Source organism: Molothrus aeneus, chromosome 11 (genome assembly GCF_037042795.1).
Source record: "Molothrus aeneus isolate 106 chromosome 11, BPBGC_Maene_1.0, whole genome shotgun sequence".
Lineage (NCBI taxonomy): Eukaryota > Metazoa > Chordata > Aves > Passeriformes > Icteridae > Molothrus > Molothrus aeneus.
The window spans coordinates 12,500,845-12,527,481 of record NC_089656.1 but is presented as its reverse complement, the minus strand read 5'-3'; the positions used below and the strand labels follow the sequence as shown (position 1 = coordinate 12,527,481).

The window sequence follows — 26,637 nt, the reverse complement described above, 5'->3', positions numbered from 1 at the left end:
GGCGTGGGGGGGCGGGGTTGAGGGGCCGCCATCGCGTGTCGGTGGCAACGGGCGGGGAGCATCCCGAGACAGCTCCGCGGGAGCGGAGGTAACGCGGTTCCGGCCGGCACGCTCCGGGCGAGGTTTTAGCTTTCCCCTTTCCTTCATCTCCCTTGACCTTGAGGGAAAGCGGGCAGGGAGCGGCCTCAGTGCAGGGGCTGCGGCGGCAGCGCCTGCCCTGCGGAGCATCTGGGGTGGCGGCTTTGGCGGTCCGGGCTGCCGAAGTGTGCGGTGGTAGCCAGATGAATGCCGTGTGTGTTTCTCTATTGTCCTTAAAGGGCGCCCCGACTCTGACAGCCCCCGCCTGAGGCGGGTGCCTGCAGCTACTTCCTTCCCGGGGCTGTGTGAACCTCGCTTATTCCATGAGGAGAAAGAGGGTCACCACTGCTTGTGGGGAGCGGAGCTGCCTCCGAGAGTGGCGATGACACCTCGGGAAATGCCCCCGCTCCTGCGGGAGCCCTCGGGCCGGCGGCCACAGCCCTGGGGTCACGCTTATGGCGACTCGAGGGTGGCTTTGTCAAGCCACGTGTTCCTTTAGTGCCTTTGGTGGTGGGTGCAGAGAGCTAGCACACCTTTTCTTGCTGACGTTTAGTAGTGATTTTGGTTGTTTTATGTGTTTTTAAACGGAGGATATAAACTACAATCTGATCAGGTGCCACCTAAAGAGTACACATGGGTGTAGCGTGTGCCTTTTGGCGTTATTTTTCCTCCTTTGAAGAGGTATCCACTTTTCTGCCCCAGCATGAAAAATAAGGTGAATTACTTTAACAAACTCTACGATTGTTCCTTCCTTCTGTCTTTACCTGTGGCTTATCGTATAAATGTCACCAGATCTTCCTCTCACTGCACCAGCCTCGTGCACTCCCAGCCTAAATCAAGACTGATCAAAGTCCCTGTTGTGAGCTTACCTGTGTTTTTTTCCTTGGAAATATGAAAATAATTAAAAATACGAAAATATTACCTAATTACCATACTGATAAACTATCAAGTGAAAAGACTGTCATAGTAACTTCTCTTTCATACTTTTTTACATGATAAACATACCTTGTCTTTTTTTTTTTTTAAAGGATGTTCCAACCAATTCTATTTGATCAAAAGTTTATTGGTAGGATTTCTTTTTTATTGTGCTAAAGATGGTGTGTTTGTATATGCAAGCACAAAATACTTGGTTGAACAAATCTTTACAGTGGGAATTGTTTTTGTTGCATGGGCTTCCTGTCTGCTAAGTGTATATATGGCAGGGCAGTGATTCTTCTCTCAGCAGAAAAAGAAAAGCATGTCCTAGACAAACTCTAAGCCTTTCCCATGTAAATGTTCAGACTGTGAGGTGCCTAAATATATACAGTGCAATGAATAAGCGTTTGCTCTGTTGGAGCTTAACTCCCTGAAGGCTTTGATGCTGTTTCCCTGTATAGAGAGCAATCTTGAATATTGCTCATGGGGCCAGTCACTGTGTTCAGAAATAGTAGTCTTACATCTGGTATATGTGAACAGCCAATGTAAAGCTGTGTTACTATGGGAGTTGTTTTATGCAATCAAGAGCTGAGGAAGACAGAAGCAAGAGCACCAGAAGTCTTTGCTAATGAGCAGGTATTGTATAAAAGCACAGCAAACACAGTAAGCTTTTAGCAGTTTGGTACTTCACCTTGGTCATGAAATCACTTGCAGGTTCATCCCAGGTAAAACAACTGATGGGTATTCTGCTCGGTGGGAGAAAGGGGATCTTGGCAGATGGTTCCTCTTTCCCTCCCCTTAAAGGAGGCCCACCCTGTAATGCAGTGTTAGTACATTGCTAATTGCATGTTAACCTTCATCAGCTCCTCTGGTACCTGGCTGCAGTGTGATAGGCCTCACCAGAAGATACATTTTTGGTGAAACAGTGAAGCCATCCTAGTTTCAGGTCACTCTGCCCTGGTTTCATACCATAGCTTTCTATACCAACAGCAGTCATTTCAGTAAAAAAAAAAAAATAAAATCTACATATATCAGCAAAAAGATTCCTCACAGCTGCAGTGATCAGCAAAAAAAAAAAAAAAAAAAGAGTTGGAGACACTGTGTTGCACAAGGGTGAGCGATGAGGAAATCCGTGTGGGTTAGCTTGTGTGGAGGCAGAGCCCTGCATTAGCCATAGCACTCCTGTGGTCTCCTGTTGGAGATTGTTCTGAAAGTATTTTTAGCTGCTGTATATTAGGATGATTGTATGTTAGAAAATGTATACTATTTGTCTCTGGCTCTCCTCCTCCAAGCCTCTTTTCTGTTTCCACTGAAATAATGATCTTGGGACAGAATAATGGATTTTGATACATGTGTTTTTTCTCTGACATAGCTTCAGTTTTCTCTAGTCTCTGCTTTCCCTCTTTCTTGGTAAGTTTTTTCCAAGTAGTCAAAGTTGCAGATTCTAATTCCACTTAAAATTAAGTGAAGTACTTGAGAGAAAAAACCTGCCAACAGTTTTGATTTTGTCCGAGGTGGTGGTAAGGCAAACAAGCAATTCTGCCCTGAAGGCTTTAAAAGGCATAGTAAACAAACAAGACTAGAGAGGAGAATGAAGTATCAAATCTCTGTTGAGCTGTTGTACACACCTTCAGGCAAATCCTAGTTGTTAGCAGATTCCCGAAATTGGGAATAACAAAAGAGACAAAATTGGGAGAAAAGAGTCTTGGTTGAGATACTGTGATTGTTCTTTCCAGATGGAAATAGTAGGGCAAGAAACAGTCAAAGTCATGGGTAGCAAAACTGTATAGAGCTGCAGTCACGTGCTGCTGGTTGAGGTGGATGCATTTGAAGGGTGACTGAATCTGCAGTTGCAGGTAATTAAATGCACCTCTGAACTCCAGACCATGAGGTAAATCAATCATGGTTACTCTTTGTGCAAAACTGGCTATAAATTAACACACCAGGTTTGATGGGATTTGAATTATTCAATTGACTTAAATCATCAAAATGCCTGAGTATTCCAAGTAATGTGTATGCTGCTGATGAATTTGTACTTTGGAAGGTGTTTAGGAGGAAACGGAAATGATGATTGCAATAAGTGAGCAAGAAATCCTAAAGCTGTGTAGTTACCCCCAAAACGGTGTTTTACATTCATGATCAGATCTTAACATATTTATGCAGTTTTGCCCTTTGGCTATAAGGGCTGAAAATGAACATGGCATGTTTTCAAATGGCAGCTGGATGTCATAATAATAGCTGTAGTATTCTTGTTTCTTCTGCTGACATTTGTTCAGGGTGAATTGCCTTCTAAAAAACATTTGCAACTAGTGTCCTGTCCTGTTCTTTTCATGGAAATTAAAAGACTCAGTTTGGAGTTGAATTATATTTGTATGGGTCACAAGTGCTTTTTTAAATCCACTTCTTACAGCCAAATTAGTCATGAAAACATCTGCTTTGATTACTTGTTCTGCTGTTTTGCAGAACTTTCTGATGACTGCATGATATCTATAATTGCTTAATGATTATATGCATTTACAGATAATAACTTCCTCTTGTAAAGCAAACAAATAATCTTGTGAATTTATAGAGCACATATATTTTTGAAAACTTTGCTCTACTACACCACTAACGCAAAGTCAGGCTGCAAGTGGTTGCAGTTGAATTTGGCACAAGGTAGATGGAAGAATAAATAACAAGAGAAACAGGTAACAACTGCTGTGAACAATTTACTTTGCTTTTCCTTTGCAGTCTTGCTGACACTTATCCGTAGAAACTGTGGGGATGCCTCTCTTCTAGTTAATTTTGCTGGGGATGCCTCATTATAATACTCAAGCTTTTAAGTTCTGAAATGGCAGTTCTAGAAGTTTGAAAAAATTTGTTTGATTATAAGTGTGAAATTTGATGTCTTCTGATGTATCTGTGATATTTGATGTTGACTCATATTAATGATAAAATCTGTATTTAGTAATTAAACATCTTTAAAGTGTTTATGTGGAGTATTGAGGGGAAAATAAACCAGAAGGCATCCAACTAAACAGATTGAGGGTCTCAATCTGCATTATTTAAAAGAACACAGTCTCTAAAGATTGATGAGTTGGAGATGAATGATGTAATATTTCTCAATAAAAAATTTGTACTCCATTTCAATAGAAGTTACTTCTTTAATTGATTGAAAAGAACCTTTGTAATTTTCACATCTTCATTCTAGTTCAGGGATGTCTGGTCAGATTCTCTGTGCTTTAGTATACAGGTATTGGCTTTATGATAGAGAAGGAGTATTCTCTCAAAAAAGGTGTGCCTGCAAGAGCTTGTATGTTCATATGTTACTAGATGCACATGTAGTTTGGGTGACTGCATGTTGACCTTTAAAAATTCCCATATTCAGGTTTTTTTGTTGTCACAGTTGACAAGTTTATTGTTGCATTTAGAAAACCTTTTGTAAAATTAGTGTTACCCCCAAAGAAGCATAAAATTCACACCACACTAGATTAGCTGCTAATTGACCCAGATTTATTCTAATTGACCCAGATTTTAATTTTTTTCCTATTCTATCATAAATAGCTGAAGTATACACTAAAGGTTTAATCAGGGACAGGACAAATGAATAGTTATGAAAATAATTCTGGTAGATATGTAGGGCCTGTTTTTTTATGCAACTAATAAGCTAGTGATCTTGTGTAAAATGGGTCTTATTTAGAATTATCAATGTCTTCTTGAGTTGAGAGATTTTATTAGCAGTAACTTGCTTTTGGAAGGCATGGGAGCATTTTCTGGAGACTTCAGAAGAAGGGGGCTCTTTTCCAGTCAGTCAGTGCTGAAGCAGAGGAAAAAAGCTAATTTCTGTGTCCTTAGATACTGTTAAATGCAACTGCTAATGGAGGAATTTGGATTGTGTGTTTTTATGCACAGTCTGTACTTTTAGATAAGTGAGTGATGAGGCACTGAGATCTGGATAAAGAGTTTGCAGAGGGAGGGAAGAGCTTGGTGTCAGTCAGAGGTCAAGGCTTGCAGCAAGGGCACAGTGGAGTGAGTAGCTGTGCCTGTGGCCCTCAGCAATTGATAACATGTTGCTAGATCATTCATAAATTACCTGTGTAAGCACAGTGCTTGGATTGGTAGTTTTGGTATTGCAATACATCTGTGCTCGTGCTTACAACTTCCATTTTGGTCTTGTGGTGCTTCCTGTTCTGTAACATCTCACTCTTGTTCTTCCTGGTCTTTCTTCTGATCTTCTCAAGATAGGAGACCTTTAATTCTGTCCTTCCTGCAGTTTTGTTTGTTTGTAGCAGTTTTGGTAGCAGTTCCTCTTTCATTCTAAGTTATATAGGAATTTGTCTCTTGGTTTGTCTGGGTTGGTTCTGCTGTTTAACTGTGCATGAATTCGACTTTGTGTAAAAAGAACCAAACATGAAGCAACAAAAGGAAATATCTTAATTTATATTTGTAAGTCATAGGGTAAAAAGGTGGAAAGAAGATTTTGCAAGAAAGTCCTGGGATAAAAAAAAGATTATTTCAGCTGTCTATATTTTGTTTTAGATTGTGATTTGGAGTCGTGGAGAATTCACAGTCTTACCACAATGGCAGAAAGGACAGATTATACAAAATCACAAACTTCACTGGCTGAATACAGCCCCGTCAATAAATCAAAAAGGACAGATCGAAGTCGAAAACAGGACGGAGACCAAAATACAATGCAACTGAAGAAAGAAATATCTTTAATAAATGGGATAAGCCTCATAGTAGGCAACATGATTGGTTCAGGTATCTTTGTCTCGCCCAAAGGAGTTCTCATCTACAGCAAATCTTATGGATTGTCTTTAATAATTTGGGCAGTTGGAGGGATATTTTCAGTCTTTGGAGCTCTCTGCTATGCTGAGCTTGGAACCACTATTACTAAGTCAGGAGCCAGCTATGCATATATCTTGGAGTCTTTTGGGAGCTTCATTGCTTTTATTCGTTTGTGGACCTCACTCCTGATTGTTGAACCAACTAGTCAGGCAATCATTGCCATCACCTTTGCTAACTACATAGTCCAGCCTTTCTTCCCTTCTTGTGACCCTCCATATGTGGCTTGTCGTCTCATAGCAGCTGCTTGTGAATGTAAGTATTTATTGAAATTTACTATGGTAAGTTTTTATCCGTGTTTTGTTAAAGGTGTTTTATTAAAACATCTTACCCACACTCAGAGTTGGTACATAATGGATGTGCAATTGTTTGAGTTACAGTGGGGAAAAGAACAATTCCAGCCTGAGAAACTTGCAGGTGTTCAGTCAGTGATGGACCATTTTCTCATTTGGAAGCAGAACAAGGTGTTGAACTCTTCCAAGCTTACTTACCTGGCAAAAATGGGGGTAAAAATTGTTTTCCCTTGAGAGAGATATTTTAAATCAGACCTTGGGGTACTCTTGGTGTGGTCTTAAGAGCTATTGTAGAATGGCTCTTATGCTATAAATTCTGATGTACTTTGGTTTGCAATAATTTCTCAATGGTTACATGGTTCAGTTACTACTCTGGTTTCAAAAAAATTGTTCATTCAAGATTATTCTTTATACTTGGGTTTAACTGTATGATCAGTAGAGCAGTATGTGTGGTAAAGCTGTTTTGAAAAGTGGAAATTTTGTATGTACATAAAATTGAAATATTTGTATTCAAATAGTTAGTCAATATAGAGGAAAAGCTGCCCACACTGTTCTGCTGTATCGAAATAATGAAACTGTATGTTTGAATTGTGTGTCTTATTTAATTTTAGGTGTTTCCTATTAAAAGTGTTTATGTACATATTTTACATTTCCAGTAAACAGTGAAAAGTGTATTTCAGCAAGTCTCTAGGACAATGCTTTGTGATGTACTGATCCATTGCTGTGTGCTCTGGAGGCTTTTGACACGATTTTGTATCAAAATGCTAACCCAGAACTTGGACTCTCTTACTGCCAACAATATGCTGCAAGGATATGTGCTGCTTCTAGCTGGTTCCTGTTTGAGGCTTCCTATGGAAGAGTTCTAATGTTCAAATTGTCTATAAAGGATAAGGAAAGGGAAATGACAGAGCATTTGTACTTTGGATATTTGACCTTTGTAATTGGTTGTGATGATTGCAGCTTCCCCTTCCATTTTTGTTATTTTTTACTGCTGTGGAAGCATTAATTGAGAACCAGGTGGGGGGGGGAAATAATCACAAACTTTTTCCAGGAAATCTGTCAGTTTAATCAGTTCTGTTCCCTCCTTCTTCCAAATGAGTGAAGGGCCTGTCGTGTCATGTTCACATTCCTTAAGCAGGTATTGTCCCAAGGTGTCTTGGCACAAATGAAGGAGTGTGGGAGAATCTCCTCTTCCATTTAAGGTATCCCCTCACTCTGAGGGCTGTTAGCCCTTATAAAAAGGAGTTGGTTAAAAAGCAATAAATTAAGACAAAGTGATTAAATTAAAATTATTATATAGTAGGTATGGACAAACACTTTGATGTCCTCTACATATGCTGCTAATCAAGAGGATTTAACACCTCTTTTTTTAGTGGAGACACATGACAGCAGGATCACTCTCAGGCAGGTGGAACAATTTACTTTAACAGTCTGTTTTATGGTTTAAATGCTTGTTCTGCCCTGCTCTGAGTGTCAGTGCTAAGACTCACCCCTGCTCTACGGCTTCATTTAGCTGTTAAAGCTTAGACTTCTCCCTGTCTTGGCACTGCTGAGGGTGTTTGTCACATCGCTAGCTCTGGATATGATTAATCCCTTTATAATGAAGCTGCTGGGAGTGGAAGTTAGGTTAGGTACAGATTGTATGTGAGACTGGATGGGTTTGTTGTGGGGTTTACTTTTAGTTTTGTTTGTTGGGTTTTTTAAATTTTAGTAATAGCAATACTGGAGCTAGTGTGAGAACAGTCTTTGTGTTATACAGCTTCACTTTGACAATCATTTTGGCAGTGGGGTGTCATCTGGTGCTACAGAACTAAACTTGATGGTTCTCAGAAACTTTAAGTGGCTAAACAATAATTAAATTGAAGAAAACAGTATTTTTAGCAAAAGAGAGGTGTTGCTTATTCAGAATATTGATAACCTTTCTTTTTTTTCCCTTATAAGGTATCAGAGTATCATTTCAACTGAAGTAGAGACCAAGCCCTAACTCAATAATTAATCCAAATGAAAGTTGCTTTAAAAAATATGGCAGAAATAAATCCAGCAAGCAAATACTCCCGTCCCTAATACTGAAGAGCAGAGACTGAGCAGAGTTGCTTTTTTTTTCCTGAAGGCTCTTTGGGAGCTGCAGCAGTCCTGACTTTTGAAATTTGATACGACTGGGTTGTTTTTCCCCATCATCTTGCCACACTCAGTTGAAGCTCATCCAGCTTGTCCAGACTGTGTAACATACTAGTGCTGTACTTATCTGATCATTACCTGTCTTTTTGTAGCTTCTAAAAGTTACTGTTTTCAATTTGGTAGCTGTGCTAAGGTCATTTTTATCTCAATGGTATCATGGTATTCTTGGATTATGGGAAAGGAAATAATATATCACATCTTTTTATATAATTTTTATTTACTGCTACCTTACTCCTGCATATTTAAAATACACAGTACAAGAAGATTCTATGGAGATAAAAAGTACCGTAGTATATAAACATTTTTTCACTAGCTAGAGAGAAAACTGAGATTTGGGAGAAACACTGTTTCCAATACAGAAGTTTCAATTATGTAGTAATCATTTAGCTAAGAAAAATATGTACCAAATTAGGATTTTGTTAAATAAAGAATACTGAAGATACTGAATCCTATTTAGTAGGAGTTCAGGCAAAGGTTGTCTGGCTCTCCACTCCAGAGAAAGGTAATGAATGCATAAGCAAAATGTTGGGAGTCATGAGAACTGTCTTGGGGAAGTTGATCATGTGAGTAAGTTTAGTCAGCAACTACAAAATATTTGTGAGATCTGAAAGTCTCATTTCAAGTTTCATTGCAATCTTGTGAAATAGGTCTGACTAATTTATTTTGGGATAGAGGACTAAAGGCATTCAGAATACTCATTACTTCCTACCAGTTTGTAAAAATGCAGACTACTGTTGTATTAGCTGTAAGGCACACGCCCTTTAGAGCCACAGAATGGTTTAGGTTGGAAAGGACCTTGAAGATCATCTCGTGCCACCTCCCTGCCATGGGCAGGGACACCTCCCACTCTCACAGGTTCCTCCAAGCCCCATCTAATCTGGCCTTGAACACTTGCAGGAATGGGGCACCCCCAGCCTCTCTGGGCAACCTGTGCCAGTGCTTCATGACCCTCACATGGAACAATTTCCTGACGACACCTAGTCTAATCCAATCCAATCTAATGTAATCTACCTTCTTCCTGGTTAAAGCCATTACCCCTTGTCCTCCCAGTACATGCCCTTGTAAAATCAATATGTTCTCTCTCCATAATATAGTTCAGTAGAACTGTAAAAGAGTATTGAATCACCTGTAAGCATATTTAGCATTGCAGCTACTCCATGGATGTTGAACTCAACCTAACAATGAAGCATAAAGAAACCTTTTCAAACACTCTTTTAATGTTTGCCCAAAGGAATTTCTAGATAATCTTTCATTTATTACAACAATATTGGTACATTGAAATTAATTATTTCATGTAGCAGTTTCTTTAGTTTCAGGGTAGTTGCAGACTACAGCTGATGAGGGGTAACATTAGGAAAATGGGCAGAGAACAGGAAGGTACTTCCTTCTGTCTATTGAAACAGTGTTTAAAACTGTTTCCAACTGTTGGAACCAGTGTGTTTTCAGTACCCAGTGTATTTGGCTTAGTTTAACCTAAGTAATAGTATAACAAGTCAGTGCATATTTAGATGACAATTAAAAGCTTTGAAAAGTGAGTTAAACTGAGCATTGATCAAATAGTCTTCTAATTTTTCCTTTTTCTTCCTTCCCTAGGTCTTTTAACATTTATAAATTGTGCCTATGTTAAGTGGGGCACACGTGTGCAGGATATATTTACTTATGCTAAAGTCGCTGCTCTTATCGCCATCATCATCGCTGGACTTGTTCAAATCTGCCAGGGTAAGCTTGTAGAATTGTAGCAAAGGTTTGTGCTTATCAATTAAGCTGAGTGACTGATCTAAGGACTGTGAACTACCCCTGTATGTTTTATGAAATGCCTCAGTAAAAACAGTGTAATACAGCCACCTTGAAGAGACCCATAATAGCAATGTTAGGCATTATCATGATACGGTGTCATGAGATACCCATCTTATCTCAGCTGACTTTGAACTTGGTAAAAGAAGGTAATTGACTGCTCAGCAATGTTGTGTTATTTACAGCCTGCAATACAGAATTAAAAAGGAAGTGAAAACAGCAATACACAGAGACAGCAAAATCCAGTGGGAGTGGTGAAAGTTACAAATTTCTCTAAGGAACATCCCTACTTTATAGTGAGATCAACTGAATATTTTTTTTTTACAAAATGAATTGGTGGCCTGAAAGTGTCTGAACTTAAGGCACAAATGTGCTAAGAATATGTCGGTAGATTTGTGAAGCTACAGCTCTGTTTTTGTTCAAAGCCTGAGTTCTGTTATAGCTGTTGAGAATTAGAAAGTGTGTGTGTTGGGCATTGTGCCTTAAAGTTAAGAGAAATTCTGAACTTAGTTTTGTTCTTAGCCCTTCCTTTGGGAACAATTTGTTGGTGTGTTAGCTTAAGAAAATTACCATGTGTTCAAAGCTGCCATAAAGGGCTGTCTTTCCCTGGCAATCTAACAATTTATGTCCTTTGCTCTAACTGGTTATTATTGAAAGTTCATGAGCAAGATAATTACTGTGAACCAATCAAGAATATGCATATATGAGCACCATAGTCCTTAGCACATCTGCCCATCCCTAGTTTCGTAGATACCAAGCTTGTTCACATCTGATTTCTTTGACATTGTCTCCATTTTCTATTCCTAACTCAGCAGTTACTCCACCTGTGTCTGTTCCAAGGGAGTAGCAATGTCTGATTGGGATAAAAAGTAGGAAAGAAAAATAAGATATTTTAGAGGCTTCAAATATTACAGTTTTAATGGAGTCTCAACACTTCAGGATGCATAGTATAGGGCACGTTTTGGAGTTGCACAATAACTTGCCTTTCTGTTTCTGGTGGTTTTGTGTATGTTTATATATATATATATAGAGTCTTAATATTAAACTATGGTTGATCAACTTGTCTTGGCTTGCTTACAGTCAAAAGATGGCACAAGTTTTCACAAATACTGGTCCAAAAACCACACATACACTTTAGCTTAGGAAAATTTTATCTTAACAGGAATACTTTATTCTCTGTTAATTTTTCTTAGTTTTCTATTATTAGTAGCAAAACCTCAAACATCCCTGTAGGTGTTTGTGTGGGGTTCTCTTGCCATAGTTATCTAAGTCACTTGTAATCTTCGTTTTATGCATAGGCTAAATATTTGAAAATTTAAAAGGATATAGAAGAATTGAGTGGGTTATTTTCTAAATATATATATGTTATAGACCCCCACACTTAACCTGAGTACTGCCATTGCCAATTGTTTATATCTTAGTCTGAACTTTATGTTCCTGAACTTCTTGCACTACTGTGGACAAACCAGGTGTTTAATTGTAGAACAGTATCATACACAGAGAATAATTCATAGTAGTTTTAAATGCCATGCCATTCTCATGGCTAAAACTTGGAGTAGAATTGGAAAAAAGTTCTTAATAAGCAGATTTGAAGGAATTAGGTGAGGTGGAAACCCTATGGAAAAATATTACTTACTGTATTTTGTTATTCTGTTTTTCATTGCATCTTTTCCACACAGGACACACAGGGCACTTTAAGAACTCTTTTGAGGGATCATCTATTGATATTGGAGAAATCTCCCTTGCATTATATTCTGCCTTGTTTTCTTACTCTGGTTGGGATACGCTCAATTATGTAACAGAAGAAATCAAAAACCCAGAAAGGTAAATGATTTGAGCTTTCTAAATGGGGATAGTCCCAGGTTGGTGGGCTTGTGGCTGTTATTCACTAATAAATTCTGAGCTTATACAGAAATGAGTGGAACTGCTCTACTGGTGAGGCTGGGGATGGCCAAGAGCAAATATTTACTAAACTCCATTAAAAGTGAAAAAGAAATTAAAACACAAGAACAATTAAATGTAGATGATTGCAGGATGCTGTATTCAGTGCTAGATAAACTTTCAGTTCAAGATGTTGTTACAATTTATTATAATAGGTGTTATTGTTTCAGTGGTATCTAAATGTTTTCTGTGTTTACCTGTGCAATCATTCTGATTTCATATTAAGGAATATTAATATTTTCCATTAATTTATACTCTAAAAGTATGACTGGCTAATTTTGCCCAGTTGTGAGTCTGTAAGCAGACACCTTTATGTTAGAATAGATTCCCTTTGATAATTTTTGCATCCAGATTGCTATAGTTGAACGATAAAGAAGAATGTGATTTTTTTTTTAGTTCTCCTGACTGATTTTTAGTTTTGCAGTTTATTCCCTTCTATGTTGGATGTTGAGTTTTATGCTGGGCATTTATCTAACCAGGAAAGCTATCTATTAAAATAGTGGATAAGTACTTTAAAGAAAACCTAGCTATTTTTAGTTAGATTGAATTCCAGATTGACAGTTTGTTTCTTTAATCCTCTTGCAAAGATTTGATACACATATTCAGAAGACACACATTGTGTATTTTCATCAGTCATTTGGTCCCTCAAATCATGGCTTTTTCTGCTGAAAAGCTTCTTTTTTGAGTATTGTTGCACTGCCTTTTCTTTTTAAGTTAGATAGTGTTCTCTGTTATCAGTTTGATAGCTCTTCTATTAGATGCATTGTTTTGAAAAACAGTTTTTCTCACAAGATATTTAGCTGATGAAAATTTCTTCATCATCATTTGCTCTAGATAGGCATCAGTGCCTAATACAAGCTTCATTCTTGGTAGAATGGTAGCTGGTAAAGTGAACTTCAAATTTCAGCTTTCTGCATTGACAGTTATTGGGAATAATGAGCTATTTCAGACTTCTACAAAATTACTACAAGAATTACATATTTTTCATGTTCACTTGATTGGTAGTGCCTTCATGCTTGTCCACCCAAAAGTTGCAATGCACAAATTACATTTGACATCGTCCCTTGGCATTAATCTTGGATGATACAAAGTCCTTAAAATGCTATTTCAGATTTTTGTTACATTGTGTAATATTTCTGAATTAAATTCACAGTTTTCTGCTTCTTTTTCTTCTCTGTGCTGGGATTCATGGGTCTCTTACTATGAGTGTGCAACCTTATAGAAGAGTCAGAACTCCCAGTTACTAATTTACTGATTTATATGGAGGATTGTGAGCTCTGTTTGTTTTTCTGCTTCCATGGCAGCAGACAGAAACAGCTGGACTTCTGGGCCTCAGGAAGTTTTTGAGGAAACTTGCAAAGTTTCAGTCAGACTGAGAATTTTTATGCTTTGGGGTTTTGTTTTTTGGAGGTTTTTTATTGTTGTTACTGAAAACAATGTTCATGGCAAATGCACATCAATATCACCCTGCTGTGTTTGATTTCAAACTGGGCAAATGTGAGAGTAACACTCTCAATTCTGCTTCCCTTTTTGAAACATTTGAATATTTCTGTGAGGTTTGAGGGAAGAATAAGACTGAGAAAAGCCAAAGCCACACATTAAAAATGTGTTTCCCTGGAGCTGCACACTCAGGCCTGTGAGTTTATCTCACAGTTAACTCTAGCCTGCTCACATCTAAAGGTTAGCAGTTTCCTGTTACTCTTGACTTGTTTTTGTGTAGCTTTCTAGACCTGTGTTTGCTAGTAGGATACACCACATGCAGGGGCTCATAGCTGTTCAGCAATTTTAGATCTGCATCTCTGTTGTGCAGCCCAGTTAGCTTGTTCTCTGCTGTGATGAGTGCAGATGAGAACAGGGGTTTGGTTTAATAAATCTCCCTGCATCATTTCCAGAAGGAAGTGCTGAAAGGACAACCCCATTCCCCAGGGAGGAGGAGGGCAGAACCTCAGAGCTTTGCCTCTTTGGGTTCTAAATGTGGTAAATTAACATGGACATTAGGAAGTCATTTAAAGCATGTAAGTTTGAAGGCTGTTACTACAGATGTGGAAACCTTGAAGCTAGAGTGTTTGAAGAGCAGGTGCAGAGAATCCCTTTTTACACATAATTTAGGTTCTCAGTTACTATAAAAATCTGATTTTTTTTCCAGTCTTCTATATTAGAATTTCTAGTTATAAAAAAACCAAACTCTGATTCCAGAGATACCTTCTTTGAAATCTTTATGTTGGTTTCATTAATTTTCTCTGTATTGTAAATGATACAAATAAATAACTTTAATCTGTTACTAATGTAAGTTTTCTTTTTCTGCAGTTGTGAGTTTTGGAGTTTTGGCATTTTTTTTGTCTTACAGGAACTTGCCCCTGGCTATTGCAGTGTCTATGCCAATTGTGACTATTATCTATATTATGACCAATATAGCTTACTATACAGTGCTGGATTCTCATGCTGTTCTCTCTAGTGATGCTGTGGCAGTGGTAAGTTGACCAAGTGTTACAAGTGAGTGTTTGAGATGCTTAAAAAATCATTGTAAGGGTATGAGCAAAAACCAGATTGTCTGGGTGGTGGAAGAGAGTTCTATCCTCAGTGGAATCTTTAGGAAGGCTTAGAGCATTGTATTCAGTGGATGAATGAAGAAAGGAGGTGAGAATTAAGCTATTGAAAGAAATCTGATGAAATTGAGGCCCTTAGATCTGCTCAGATATTCTACCTGTGACACAAGCTACAGATTGCTTGTTGCCCTTTATGTAGTTGGTGCAAGTTGGCGTAGGTTAATTACATTGATGAATTTTTAAAGAAACATGGTAGTAATATTGCTTCAGTTTCAAGTCTCTGGTGTAATCAAGCATCAGTTACATTTCAGCCTCCTTGTTGCTATTTTGGGAAGAAGTGAAGTGGCTTTCTCCTTTTCAGTGAAGAGGCTTTGAGCTGGAAAGAATGGAGTGAAGCTATTTCCAGTTTCTGAATGGACTGAAAGTTCTGAGTAAAAGAAGTATGAAAGGATCTTTCCAGATCACATTCTGTGCTGTTTTTCTTGGTGACGGGGCAAAAAAAATCCTACCAAGAGGCTATATGGGAAAAGAAATTATAAAATGCCCTCCTTTTACAACACAATTGGCTTCATGTGATATAGCCCCAGTGTTGGGGCTAAGAAATGGATTTTTTGAAGCATTTTTGTTGAAGAAATTTAAGTGATACAGCAACAGCGAGCTTAAAAGTTCTGCAAATGCTCTTCAGATGGTTGCTGATAGTGTCAAATCACTCACTTTTTCAGTGATTCCTGTCAGAGTCTCACAGTTGACTTCTGTTTTACCTCCTTATGGAAACCATTACAACCTTTGCTATTAACTTTGATGGAGATGAAAATTACTCTGTAGCACAAACACAAATAAAGAAGAGCAGACATTTTACCTCATCTTTCACTATTACTGAACAACCTTTTTTATGTTTTTTGAGACTACTATTGTGCTTTTGTCAGTGAAAGAGGCAGCTGGCTCCACAAGCACTTTCTGGGCTGTTTTGTCTCCTGACTGGAAGCATACTGGCTGCCAGTGCACAGTTTGACACCTGCTTCCCGTGTTTGGTCATGTCTGTGGGCCTTGATTGAGTTCCTATAGTAGGTGGTGTTTGGCAACTTACTTCTTTTAGCTCTTCCTTTGGAAGAGCTAAAACTGGTTGAAGCAAACAGTTGTCCTGCATAGCCAGCTGTCTCTTTCTTGGAGCTGTACAGCTTTGTCAGCAAACTGGAGATAAAGAGGATGACTTCAGTTGCATCTTTGAATATCATCCTGTGAGTGCAGTGTAAATCCATCAGTTCACCCTGGTGCTCTCATATGCTAGAACAGGCTTGCTTTGCTTTGCCATGCTCCCTCAATGAACTGAAACGTGGGAGGCTGTGAGTTTTAGCTGTTTTATTCTTCTTTGGTGTATTTAATAAATATTGACTATTCTCAACTAACCACAAAGATATCGGGACCCTATACCTCATTTTTGGTGCATGAGCCGGAATAGTGGGTACCCCCCTAAGCCTCCTCATCCCAGCAGAACTAGGCCAACCTGGAGCTCTTCTTTTTTCTAACTGAATTCAGACAGAAATTTTGAAGTTCTTCTTAGACCTTTTGGGTATTACTTCTCTTCCTTCATTGGCTTCACTGGCTTCTTTTCTGAAAAGGAAAATCCGCTTGTCCTTAGCCATCAGTGTCATGTTCCTCTTCTTTGCTTGCACAGGCACTTCCCAGTAAGGTTTCTTTGGATGAAGAGCACATTCCATACCTTCAAACTGAGGGTAGGCAGTTGCTTTTAGAGGGAGAGTTGTTCAGTAAGTTATTTGCCTTCTTTCTTGGAGCTAGCTGTAATTCACTGCCAATGTAACACTCCTGATGGCAGCTGCATGGAAGTTCTCTGGCTTTGGAGTCCAAGCTGAAAAGCTGAGCTGAACTTGAGAATGATATATTATATTTTCAGTATGAGATAGGTAAGAGACTTGGGAAACACTGAACCCTTGTTCTACAGCTAGCTATGAGAGATGATTTAAGATCCTTAGATCCTCTAAGAAGAGGATAAACACCTGAGAAGATTTAGATCAAATATCTTCAGCACCTCCATGAAAATATAAATGGAACTGTTTTACTGTTGGAGCTGATATTGGAAATTTTAATGTGGGCTGTACAGAAGAGATAACTTACAGGCAAGTAGGAATGCAGTGTATTAATGCAGCAGAGTAGTGCTGGTTCTCTGGCCATAAGATTGTATTCAGTGACCTAAAAATGAAGTGGGAATTTTATGCTGGACTTCTTACTGCACTGGTACCTTTTTCTCCCAGTAAAGGTATTGCCAATTATTTGAGAGAATTATGTCTGTTTGAGTAGAATTGATCAACAGCATGGTAATTGAAATGATAATTACAAGAGACACATTTAAATTGTTTTCTTTTGCACCTTTACAATTTTCTGGGTTTGGTTGATGGGCACTCTTCCTTTTAATATATGTGACAATAAATCTAATTTGGTCAGTGGGGAGACATGTCATACAGTATCCTGACAATGTAATCTATGGCAGTGGGAGAAAACTTCTGCTGAGGTGCTTTTTTTTTTTGCATGTGCAGCTTCCTAATTGCCATTAATTAAGAGTTTGTTTTTGTTAAGCAGTAGCACCTTAGAGTCCTCAGAAGCTCAAAATTAAGAAAACATACTGTAGTTCTGATTGCCAGATCTTCCTGTAATGTGGGAATGTATTTATACTTCACCTCAAGAGAAATTTCAAAGCAGAATTAATTGTGTTTCCAAAATACCAGTCAGATTGCTCATATATATATATATATATATATATATATACACACACATATATATCCCCTTACTGCTCTGAATGTTAATAGAACTTGGTCTGGAAAAGCTCCTGGGCAATAGGATCTTGAAATGAGTTAACATGAAGAGGCTCTGTAGATGCCTTTTAAACTTTCCTAACAGAAACACCTGATAATCCTTGGGTATTTTTTTGGTATAAGTTTCTTATTCCTGTTAGGCTACATTCTCTTTGCATTTCTCCATTTGTCCCTCCAATCAATACTGTGTGCTGCTTTGCCAGCCTCACATGTGCTTGTGGCTCCATATGCTCTCAGTGTAATCCGACATTTCTTGTGTGCCTCTAAGTGCACTTCTAATGTGCAGCTAAGTGTGATGAAACAGTTCTCATCTTGTGATTTGTAATATGTATGTGGGTCTTGCTACTCATCTGTGTGCCTGAATTACTGAGTGTGAGGCAATATCCTGTGTATTTTGCTGTGGCAGCTCTTGATGCTGGAATTTCTGCTGCTTTTAGTTCAACCTGTTTGTACAGAACTGTTGTTTGGACCTTTAAAAGGACAAAAAAGTGTTCTTGCAAACCATTCACAACTTACCAGCTGATGATCATGAGATCAAGCTAACCCAGGACAAAAATAAAATGTAGTTTATTCAGTCATTCATGCCTTGAAACAAAGCTGTAATTCAGTTTTTGTCCATTCTTCTGGGAGTAATGTAACATTTTAGTTATGATTAAATAAGGGCAGCTCAGCTGAGAAGTGCATGGCTGGAAAGCCTCTTCCCTCATTATTATTCCCTGATATTTGAAAAAAAAATCAAAACTAAAGGGGACACTTCCAGCTGCATGTCCTACAGTGTGCATGTATCCATGTATACCTTACATATTCAATGGATGGGAGGGCATAAAAGAACTGTATCTGTAATTACAAGGGTTACATCAGCACTTCTCTGAATTCTCTGTTTCCAAGCTGTTAGAAGCAGTTATAATTCAAGTCTGGACTACAGGATTTGTCAGACTATAGCAGAGATGACAATTTAATCTCTTAATCCTTCTTGCTCTTTAGACTTTCTCAGAAGAATCCTGAGATGATATCCTTCCTCATAGTGGTGGTTTTCTCCTGTTATGGTGGACTAAATGTTTCTGCTTATAGCTACCTCCAGGTAGGCTCCCCTGTCATCCTCCACATGCCTTTGTGAATGCTCTATTCTTTCCTCCATTGCCAGCTCATTTGTTTTTATACATGCACTTTACAACTCCCAGAAGTAGTGGTAGTTAAAGTAGAATTGGTGAGAAGCTCTGCTCAAAGCCCAGGTCTGGCTTATTTCTGGAGGATCCATGATTGTACAGTTGTGGTTTTAGCAGAAAGCAACCACTAACTCTTCTACTTTTCCCTCCCCCTTTCCCTTCTTGGTGCAGTGCACTCAGTGTGCATGCTTGATAATTTGATTTTGTGTTGTACTTTCCTCTACCCTGCCTTCTTATGCAAAATAATCCTCTGATATGCATGCAGTGAATATTTCTCGTGGCTGCTTTTACTTAGACTTCAGTAACTCTTTTAGCAAGAAATGCTGTGGAGATCTTTGGGTTTATCTTTGTTCACAAGAGACTATAGCTGAGCTTGGAAGAAGACATTTCTTGGCATCTGTTAGAAGGAGGGTATTGAAGGATTTATAAATTTGTACTCAAGTGTCTGAGTAGTAGTAATGAACTTGGCTGATTTTTGTTATAAATAAAGGTGAAACCCTGTCAGAAAACACCTGCCTACAGGCAGGTGGGTCTTTATGTTCATGTAAAGCTGGTTAATATCAATAGATAGATTAGGCAAACTTCAGGTACCTTTCAACTTTGTTTTGCTGAAAGATCATTTTGCAGGCAGATAGATCTACTTGGCAAACCAAGCTGAACTTTTTTTAGATGATTCTCAATTGAAATAGTCTTTTGTATTGCCTCACTTAAAGTTTAGCTCTTGAAGTTTCTCTACCTTTTGCTCTGTGATGAATCCCAACTACAGCATTAGAAAGTAGATTGGAAATGACAGTGTTTGGTAGAGGTTGTCACTACATTACTCTTTTTTTTGAAGAGTCTGACTTGTACAGCTCTAGGGAAGTCACTTATTTAGGCTTTGAGCTGGATCAACAGCTGATGTAGAACATAGCCTGCATCCAGAATACATTGAATCTGTAGCATTTTGGTCTGTATATAGTTTGTGGGTTTTACTGTTTATATGAATTAAATGTTGTTTTCCAAGATGTGTGGAACAGTATTAGCATCTCCTAGAACAATGGGATACACGTTACAGGATGGAAATAGCCTTTGAGTTAGTCCTGCACCCATCATTCACACTGGCTCATTTCCAGATGTTTCAAAAGGAAATAGAAAACAACATCATTGCAAAGAACATCTTTGGACGAAAAAAATTTCTCCAAATGTTATATTAGCTAATTTGCATCCTTCAGCATAAGATTGCATTAATAGATTTTTTTTTCTCTCTTCTTTAGCTTTAGCTGTTAATATTACTTATCTAAATGCTTATCCTTTAGGCAGTTTTACTAAACATCTTAATTCTCTAACATCTTGTTCTGTAGCTTAACTTAATATATTAAAACAAAAAATCCTCCAGGAGTTTTGTGTCTGGTAATTTCCCTTATTGTTTGGGTTCAGAAATCAGCAGTTCAGGTTTAAATATTCCTTTAAAATATTACAACAATTGCTTACTAGAGTTTTCTTCTTGTTCTCATTCTTGTTTCCGGAGGAGTTGTCTTAATTCATTGACTGGATCATAACAAATTACATTCTGCTTCAGGGGACTGCTGCTTGCTAAGATGTAAAATGTTCAAATCTTTGTTTGAATACTTATACGTGAATACTGTTTCCTTAAATAGTGACTTCATGCTGTCTAATGTAGATATGATTCTTTTGCTATTAGTTTGCTTCTGTAAAAGAAATGATGGAAGTGATTTAGTTTTGTGTAGGTAGGCTTGGGATGGATAGGAAGGCTTCCAGCCATGTCCTCTGAACACAGCCTGAGGGCATTTCTGCCTCGCTTCATGCTACTGTCCAGATATGTACAATGCTCACACCAGGATGGGAGGTGGAATACCTGTCAGTCTGCATTAATTAAATTTCTTCATGTTTCAAATGTGTTGTCTGATACTTTAAGTCTCTCTGACTTTTTTCTCCATCCAGGAAGTTGAACAGAATAGACCAGGACAGTATATTGCAAATTATTACTCATTTTTTGTTTAGATCCAAGATTGCTGGCAATCAGTGGCTCTTACCACTTGCTGTTAAACTTTGATGCTCCTGACTTCTTGGTTTCAGAGCTCTACCATGGACACTCACCACAGTTTCTTGCAGTATTATCTAGCAACATCAAGTATTGAGCAATTGATAAGATCACTTGCTCTGTTATTTGACAAATTGTGAGAGTAGAGTCCAGAGGCCCTGCCAGTGGAGCTAAAGAAAAAGGTGCTACTTAGGAAACTGAAAAAAAAAAGGAAATTAAAGTAGTTTCCTACAATAGAATCTATCAACAGTAGCTGTGATGTTGGCAGTGGTTATTCACTGCAATTTGGTACTTCCCTGTTTGGTTAGGTAATATTTTTAGTAATCCAAAGAATGTTCACTTGTGTTCTGTAGGTCAGTTAGATAATAAAATATATTAGGATTGGGAAGAAAATGCTCAAAACATTTTCTTTTCCCTTGTGAGCAGAAAATATGACTTCAGATGCTTGGCTAAAGAAGTTTGTGTTTATTTAGAATCCATAAATAAATAAGAGAGCTGTGTGATTCCTTGTGCTGCATTATGAACTGTCCTTACTGTGTTACTATTTTTTCCATACAAGTGTATTACAAAAGCTCTGATATCATATTTTTACATATTCTTTTTTGCAGATATTTTCATGTTTCCTTTTCTTTTCCCTTTCATCAGACATTTGCTGACAGGATATTTGGTATATTCAGCTGGACGATTCCCATTGCTGTAGCCTTTTCTTGCTTTGGAGGACTTAATGCTTCAATTCTAGCATCATCAAGGTAGTGCATACCTCTTTCAGTTTGACAAATGTTCATAAATCTTTTTACATGTGACTGTTATGCTGATCTATTATGAAAGAGGCAAAAATACTTCTAAAACTCAACCTATAATGAATAGCCACAATGAAACCACGGATCTAAATAAACCTGTGTGTGTGTGTGTACATACACCCTTAACACTGCCTTGTTTCCCCAAAGCATTCCTGAGTGTATGCAGAGCATAATTATAAGATCAAATGAATTTTGTCTGGTGAAAATGAATAAAATGAATTTTGTGTGGTGAGTCCTCAGGCCTTCTGATTGTTTGCATTACCTTCCATTTTAATTGATAGAGTAATTCTAGCAAGTTTTTGTTTTCAAATGTATTTATCTAAAACTTACTGATCTTTTAATATCAGTATTTTAAAACTTTGTACTTGGAAAAACCCTAAAAAGCTTGCTACTGCTATGAAGCTGCAATCAGAAAGCTTAGGATACTGTCTTGAACCTTTTCTTTGAGCACTGATTGTGGATGTAACTAGCAAAAGTTTTAAATAGATTTATTCAGGCATTTTAATATTCTGCCTATCCATTGAATGAATTTGCAATGTCTCTACTGAGAAGAAATATGATCATTTGGTGAAGCAGTCAATATAGAGCAGTTGGTAATAAAATTGTGTGTTTGTTTTTTGAGCATGTGGTTGAGTGACATCATTTTAGGGACCTGGCAATCTCTTCTGGTTGGCATTGAAAACTATTCTTCCCTAAGCTGGAATGATTTCAGTGCTAGCTTTTAGAATTTTGTGAAACAATAGAAATTTGTTTCAGTTACTGTAGATATTGCCTATTTTACCTGTAGGATGATTTTTAAAAAATGGTTGTTAACAGCTTGTTTCTAAAAGCTTACCTACCTTTCAATGGTTATTGTCCAGTACATCTTTATAAGAAGGTTCCAGTTTAAAGGACAGAAATTCAGTGTTGTAAACATTTATTTTCACTGGTGTTGTTCTTTGATTTTCTGTAATATATTCTGTCTTGTCTGTGGTCTCAACATGTGTTTTACTGCTTTTTTTCAGGCTATTTTTTGTAGGATCTCGGGAAGGTCACCTTCCTGATCTGTTGTCTATGATCCACATAAAGAGGTTCACACCTGTGCCAGCTCTGCTCTTCAATGCAAGTTATTGCTTTTCTTTTCAACTAATTAGATGGGACACACAGCACAGCTTCCCTCAAAATGGAGCTTCAACACAGGGCTAGAAAAATGTACAAAAATATATATGTATAAAAAATAACATGAGAAAAGTATAAAAGAACTAGTCCATGTATGTGTTGTATTTCATGCTGAAATCAGAACATCAATTTAGCAGAAGCCATGCCATAAGAAATGTGTTCTGTTTACAATGGATTGCATTTTCAGCCATTTGAAACTGCAACTAATAATTGACATATTGTATATAAAAGATTTCTGCTGCTCAGGACTGAATAATTCCTAGAGCCCAAAGTGCTTCTCTCAGATCCTTACTGCATCTAAACGCAGCTGAGAAACCCAGTCTCCTGAATAAGAATGTAATTTATTGTGATACAGTCAATGAATTAAGACAACTTTTTCAGAACAAGAATATGAATTATTGAAAGGAAAACTTTAAAAAATTCACAAGAGATAAAATATACTATCATCAAGGTGATTGCTGAGAGAGTAATTTTTTGAGGCACAAAATTGTGCCAGACACTAAGGAGTATAAGGTGTTACTTAAAGGCAAAAACCAGGATAAACAGTAAGTTTCAAACCTTTGGGTTTAGATTCTAACTCTTGTTCTTTTCTGACAGTGTTTTATGACCCTTATTTACCTGGCTGTGGAAGATGTCTTCAAGCTGATTAATTACTTCAGCTTCAGTTACTGGTTTTTTGTTGGTCTGTCTATTGCTGGGCAGTTATATCTACGTTGGAAAGAACCAGATCGGCCAAGACCTCTTAAGGTAATACTGATTACACAATTGTTAAAAATCCCTGACTTCCATATAATATAAAAGTACTGGACCATACTGTCTAAAATCATCTTAAGTATGACCTAAAGGTTACAGATTGGTCAGGACATAAAGTGTGGTTTCCCTTTGATGTTGTACCATGAAAGCTAGCTTGTCTGCTAGGTAAAAACAAGAGATTGTTGTGTCAGTATACTCCAGTATTATATGCTAGTTCAATAAGTACCCCTTCTGTCTGCCCTCTGGAGAATGTCTCAAGAGCCTATCATAGCAGTTAGCCTTTTATCTAGCAGCAGAAATCTCTGGTTGGAATTGCTCAAGTTAAATAACTCTGTGGATCACCTTTAGCTCCGATGGTATCCGATCCTCTAACCTCATACTTGGATACTCTACTCAAAAAAAGTCAGTAATTCTTGTTTCCCAAGTTTTACTGGTTTTGTCTAAAAACACTTCATGCCACTATGCACTTTCTTTCAGCACAGCAGATTTACCATACTTGATTACTTTTGTAATATTTAGCAACAGTTCTGTTAAGAATAATTCTGCAATTTGCTTGTGGTCCTAAATAGCCAGATATATGAGAGGAAGAGCAGAGAATCCTACAGAGGGGGTTTCAGAGAGAAAAGTCTGTATCATAATGTTTGTAACTATAGATAGTAAATATTTCATTAACATTGTGTTCTCTTTTTTCTGTCTACAGCTGAGTCTGGCTTTTCCAATAATATTCTGTATATGCACAATATTTCTGGTGGTAGTGCCACTCTATAGTGACTTTATAAATTCAGTGATTGGAATTGGCATTGCTTTATCTGGAATTCCATTCTTTTTCTTGGGAGTCTATTTACCTGCATCAAGGAGACCTCAATTTATTAACAAGATTGTGGGTAAGTTTCTTTGTTTGCTGGAGATATTGCTAGGAAAGAGGAAAAGTAAGTAGACTCTTGATCTGTTCATGGAAAGGGTTGTGGTGGGCGGGCCCAGCTGAGTAGCCAGGGCTGGCTCATCAGCACCCCCAGCAGCACGAGGGACCGAACAGGAAGAAAGAACAAAGGTGGGAAGACCTGCTGGTCAAGTCAAAGAAAGTTTAGTGAGTGAAGAGGGGAAAAAGCCCTGCTGCTGCAAGAGCAATCAGTCACACATCTCACAGGCAGCCCAGTGTGCAGCCAGTCTCCAAGCAACAGCTGTATGGGGAAACACTTCTTGCTCAGCCCTTTTCTATTGCTGGACATGACACCAGAGAGCATGAAATAACCCTTGGCATAGTTTGGGTGAGCTGTTCTGGACATCTTCCTGCCAGACTTCTTGCCCTCTCCCATCCTGCCAGCTGCAGGAAGAGCTGAGTAAGAGGAAAGAAAGGAAGCCTTGGTTACTGTGCAAACACTGTTCAGCATTAGCCAAAACATCAGGAAAAAGTCTTTAATTTGAACCAAGATTGATGATTGTAAAAAGTGTGAACAATCTTGGTAGCACAAACCGTCCAGCTTCACTGAATCAGTTATTTGAAAATGGATAGATTTTATGTCAGTAAAGAATAGAATTTTGCCTTCTGTTGAATTACAGCAGTTAAATTACACAAATTTCAATTTTTCTCCATCGGTGCTCTTTTGTTATTGTCACTATGTGAGACAGCCATGATGAGGGATGTGGTAAGGAAGGCTTATAGCATAACCTGACCCTGAAAGCAGGATGTGGTGCTGCAGTAGTAGAATGTATGTAAATACTCAGTAATCTTGTAACTTTCCCTGTATGCTATTAGTTTTATTTTCTTTATTCCACCAATTTTACACTCCTAATTATAGAGAAAAAAGATTTTACTTCAGTTATTTGCCAGGGTGCCTAAGAAGGAGAACACCCTAGGATACCAACAGAACAGTTTAAGATTCTGTAAAAAATGAGTGGGACAAAGTTATTGTACTAGCTTTTATTGTTTGTTTCCCTAAAGAGAGGTGAGACAGCATTCCTGACAGATTTCATGAGTCAGATGTGTTTTGTACTTAGAGTTGAGATAGGTGGCTGTTGTTCTAATCTGTCTCCAATTTCTCTGCAGGTGCAGTCACACGAAACATGCAGCTGCTCTGTTACTGTGTTTTAACAGAGATGGACCCAAATGAAGAAAAGAAACCAGAAATCAAATCCAAGTAAAGTTTAAAGCCATTACAAGAAGCAGGAGGGAGGATAAAGCAATTACACAAACGAAAGGGAAGAGCTGGAACTGGAAGACACAGAAAAACTGTTTTTGGTGGTCTTTCAGAAATGCTGAAAATATTCTTACTTGCAGATGGATTCCAACGTGGGTCATGCCCTTGTGTCATCCTCCTAAACTGTGGCATGTTTTCTGGGCAGGTTTTCATTGGATAATGATTACCTACTCATTACCTACTCACACAAGCTGTGTGTCAATACTGTTTCTTCTTCAGAATTGGTATGAAAATGGTAAGAGCTAATGGATCAAATTAGATTTCAGCAGAAACAGGTGGTGAAGTAATGCATTATTACATCAGACTAAAACCCACTTTGACTCCAAAGACTAAGTAATTTCCAGCTTAATTCTGATGGATGCTTGCATGAAATGATTTGTTGTACTGTCTCAGTTATTTTCTCAGAAGAAAACTGGTGACAACAAACTACTTCATTTGTTTTTCTGCCCCTAATGATAAATTAAGTTCTGCTCCATTATTTATAGACTGAACCATGCTACATGGAAATGTATCTGAGTGTGGCAAGGATTTAATCAACTAAGCACCTTGCCACTGAAGATTTGATTAATGGTTGATTTTTTTTCTTCTTAACTCGTTGGTACTTTGTGTTGTACTGTGTTCTCATATGTTTTAGTTGCGTAAAGTTGTACTTTGGTTTATACCAGTTTCCCCCTGTTATAATGGTTCTGCCCCTGCTGCCTCCTCCCTCCTTTTTAATGTCAATCTCCCTACCTCCTCCCCGTCTTCCCCAAAAGTGGCTGAATCCTTCCCTTAACCCCTCCCTGGTGCCCTGTCCATCACTCGACGGCCCATCCCCTCCCTCTAGAAACTTCCACCAAGGGTGTCGAGTGATAGGTTCAGGCACCGGGGCCCCTCCCTCGGGTGGCCTTTATTGGTCCCCCTACCTGCCTGTTTCCCTGGTCTCCACGCCCTCCTGGATCCCCATTGACAGGCAGGCAAACCCCCCCCCCCGGTTTACTCCCCTCCCTTTATAAGACCCTGCACACCCCAAGTCGCCATTTTCAGTTGGCTGCAGCTGCTGGATCTGGGGTCAGCTTTGAGCTCTACAATAAACCTGGGCTTTGACCCCGATTGGGGTCCAGTCTCCTCCTTCTGCCTAA

The 26,637-nt window shown here is 38.3% G+C and overlaps 1 protein-coding gene across 2 annotated transcripts; it reads left to right on the top strand.

The window, feature by feature from the left end:
- Positions 1–43: 43 nt before the first annotated feature.
- SLC7A6 (solute carrier family 7 member 6) lies at positions 44–26,637 on the top strand. 2 transcript variants are annotated; one of them, XM_066557313.1, is made up of 10 exons: positions 44–88; positions 5,512–6,075; positions 9,885–10,010; positions 11,765–11,909; positions 14,374–14,497; positions 21,253–21,356; positions 22,412–22,508; positions 23,163–23,312; positions 24,019–24,202; positions 25,366–26,637. In XM_066557313.1, exons 2-10 carry the CDS (start codon positions 5,553–5,555, stop codon positions 25,458–25,460), a joined length of 1,548 nt encoding a protein of 515 aa, XP_066413410.1. In that variant the 5' UTR covers positions 44–88; positions 5,512–5,552; the 3' UTR covers positions 25,461–26,637. The 2 variants fall into 2 exon arrangements, with proteins under 2 accessions (XP_066413410.1, XP_066413411.1); XM_066557314.1 differs by lacking the exon at positions 44–88 and adding an exon at positions 3,591–3,680.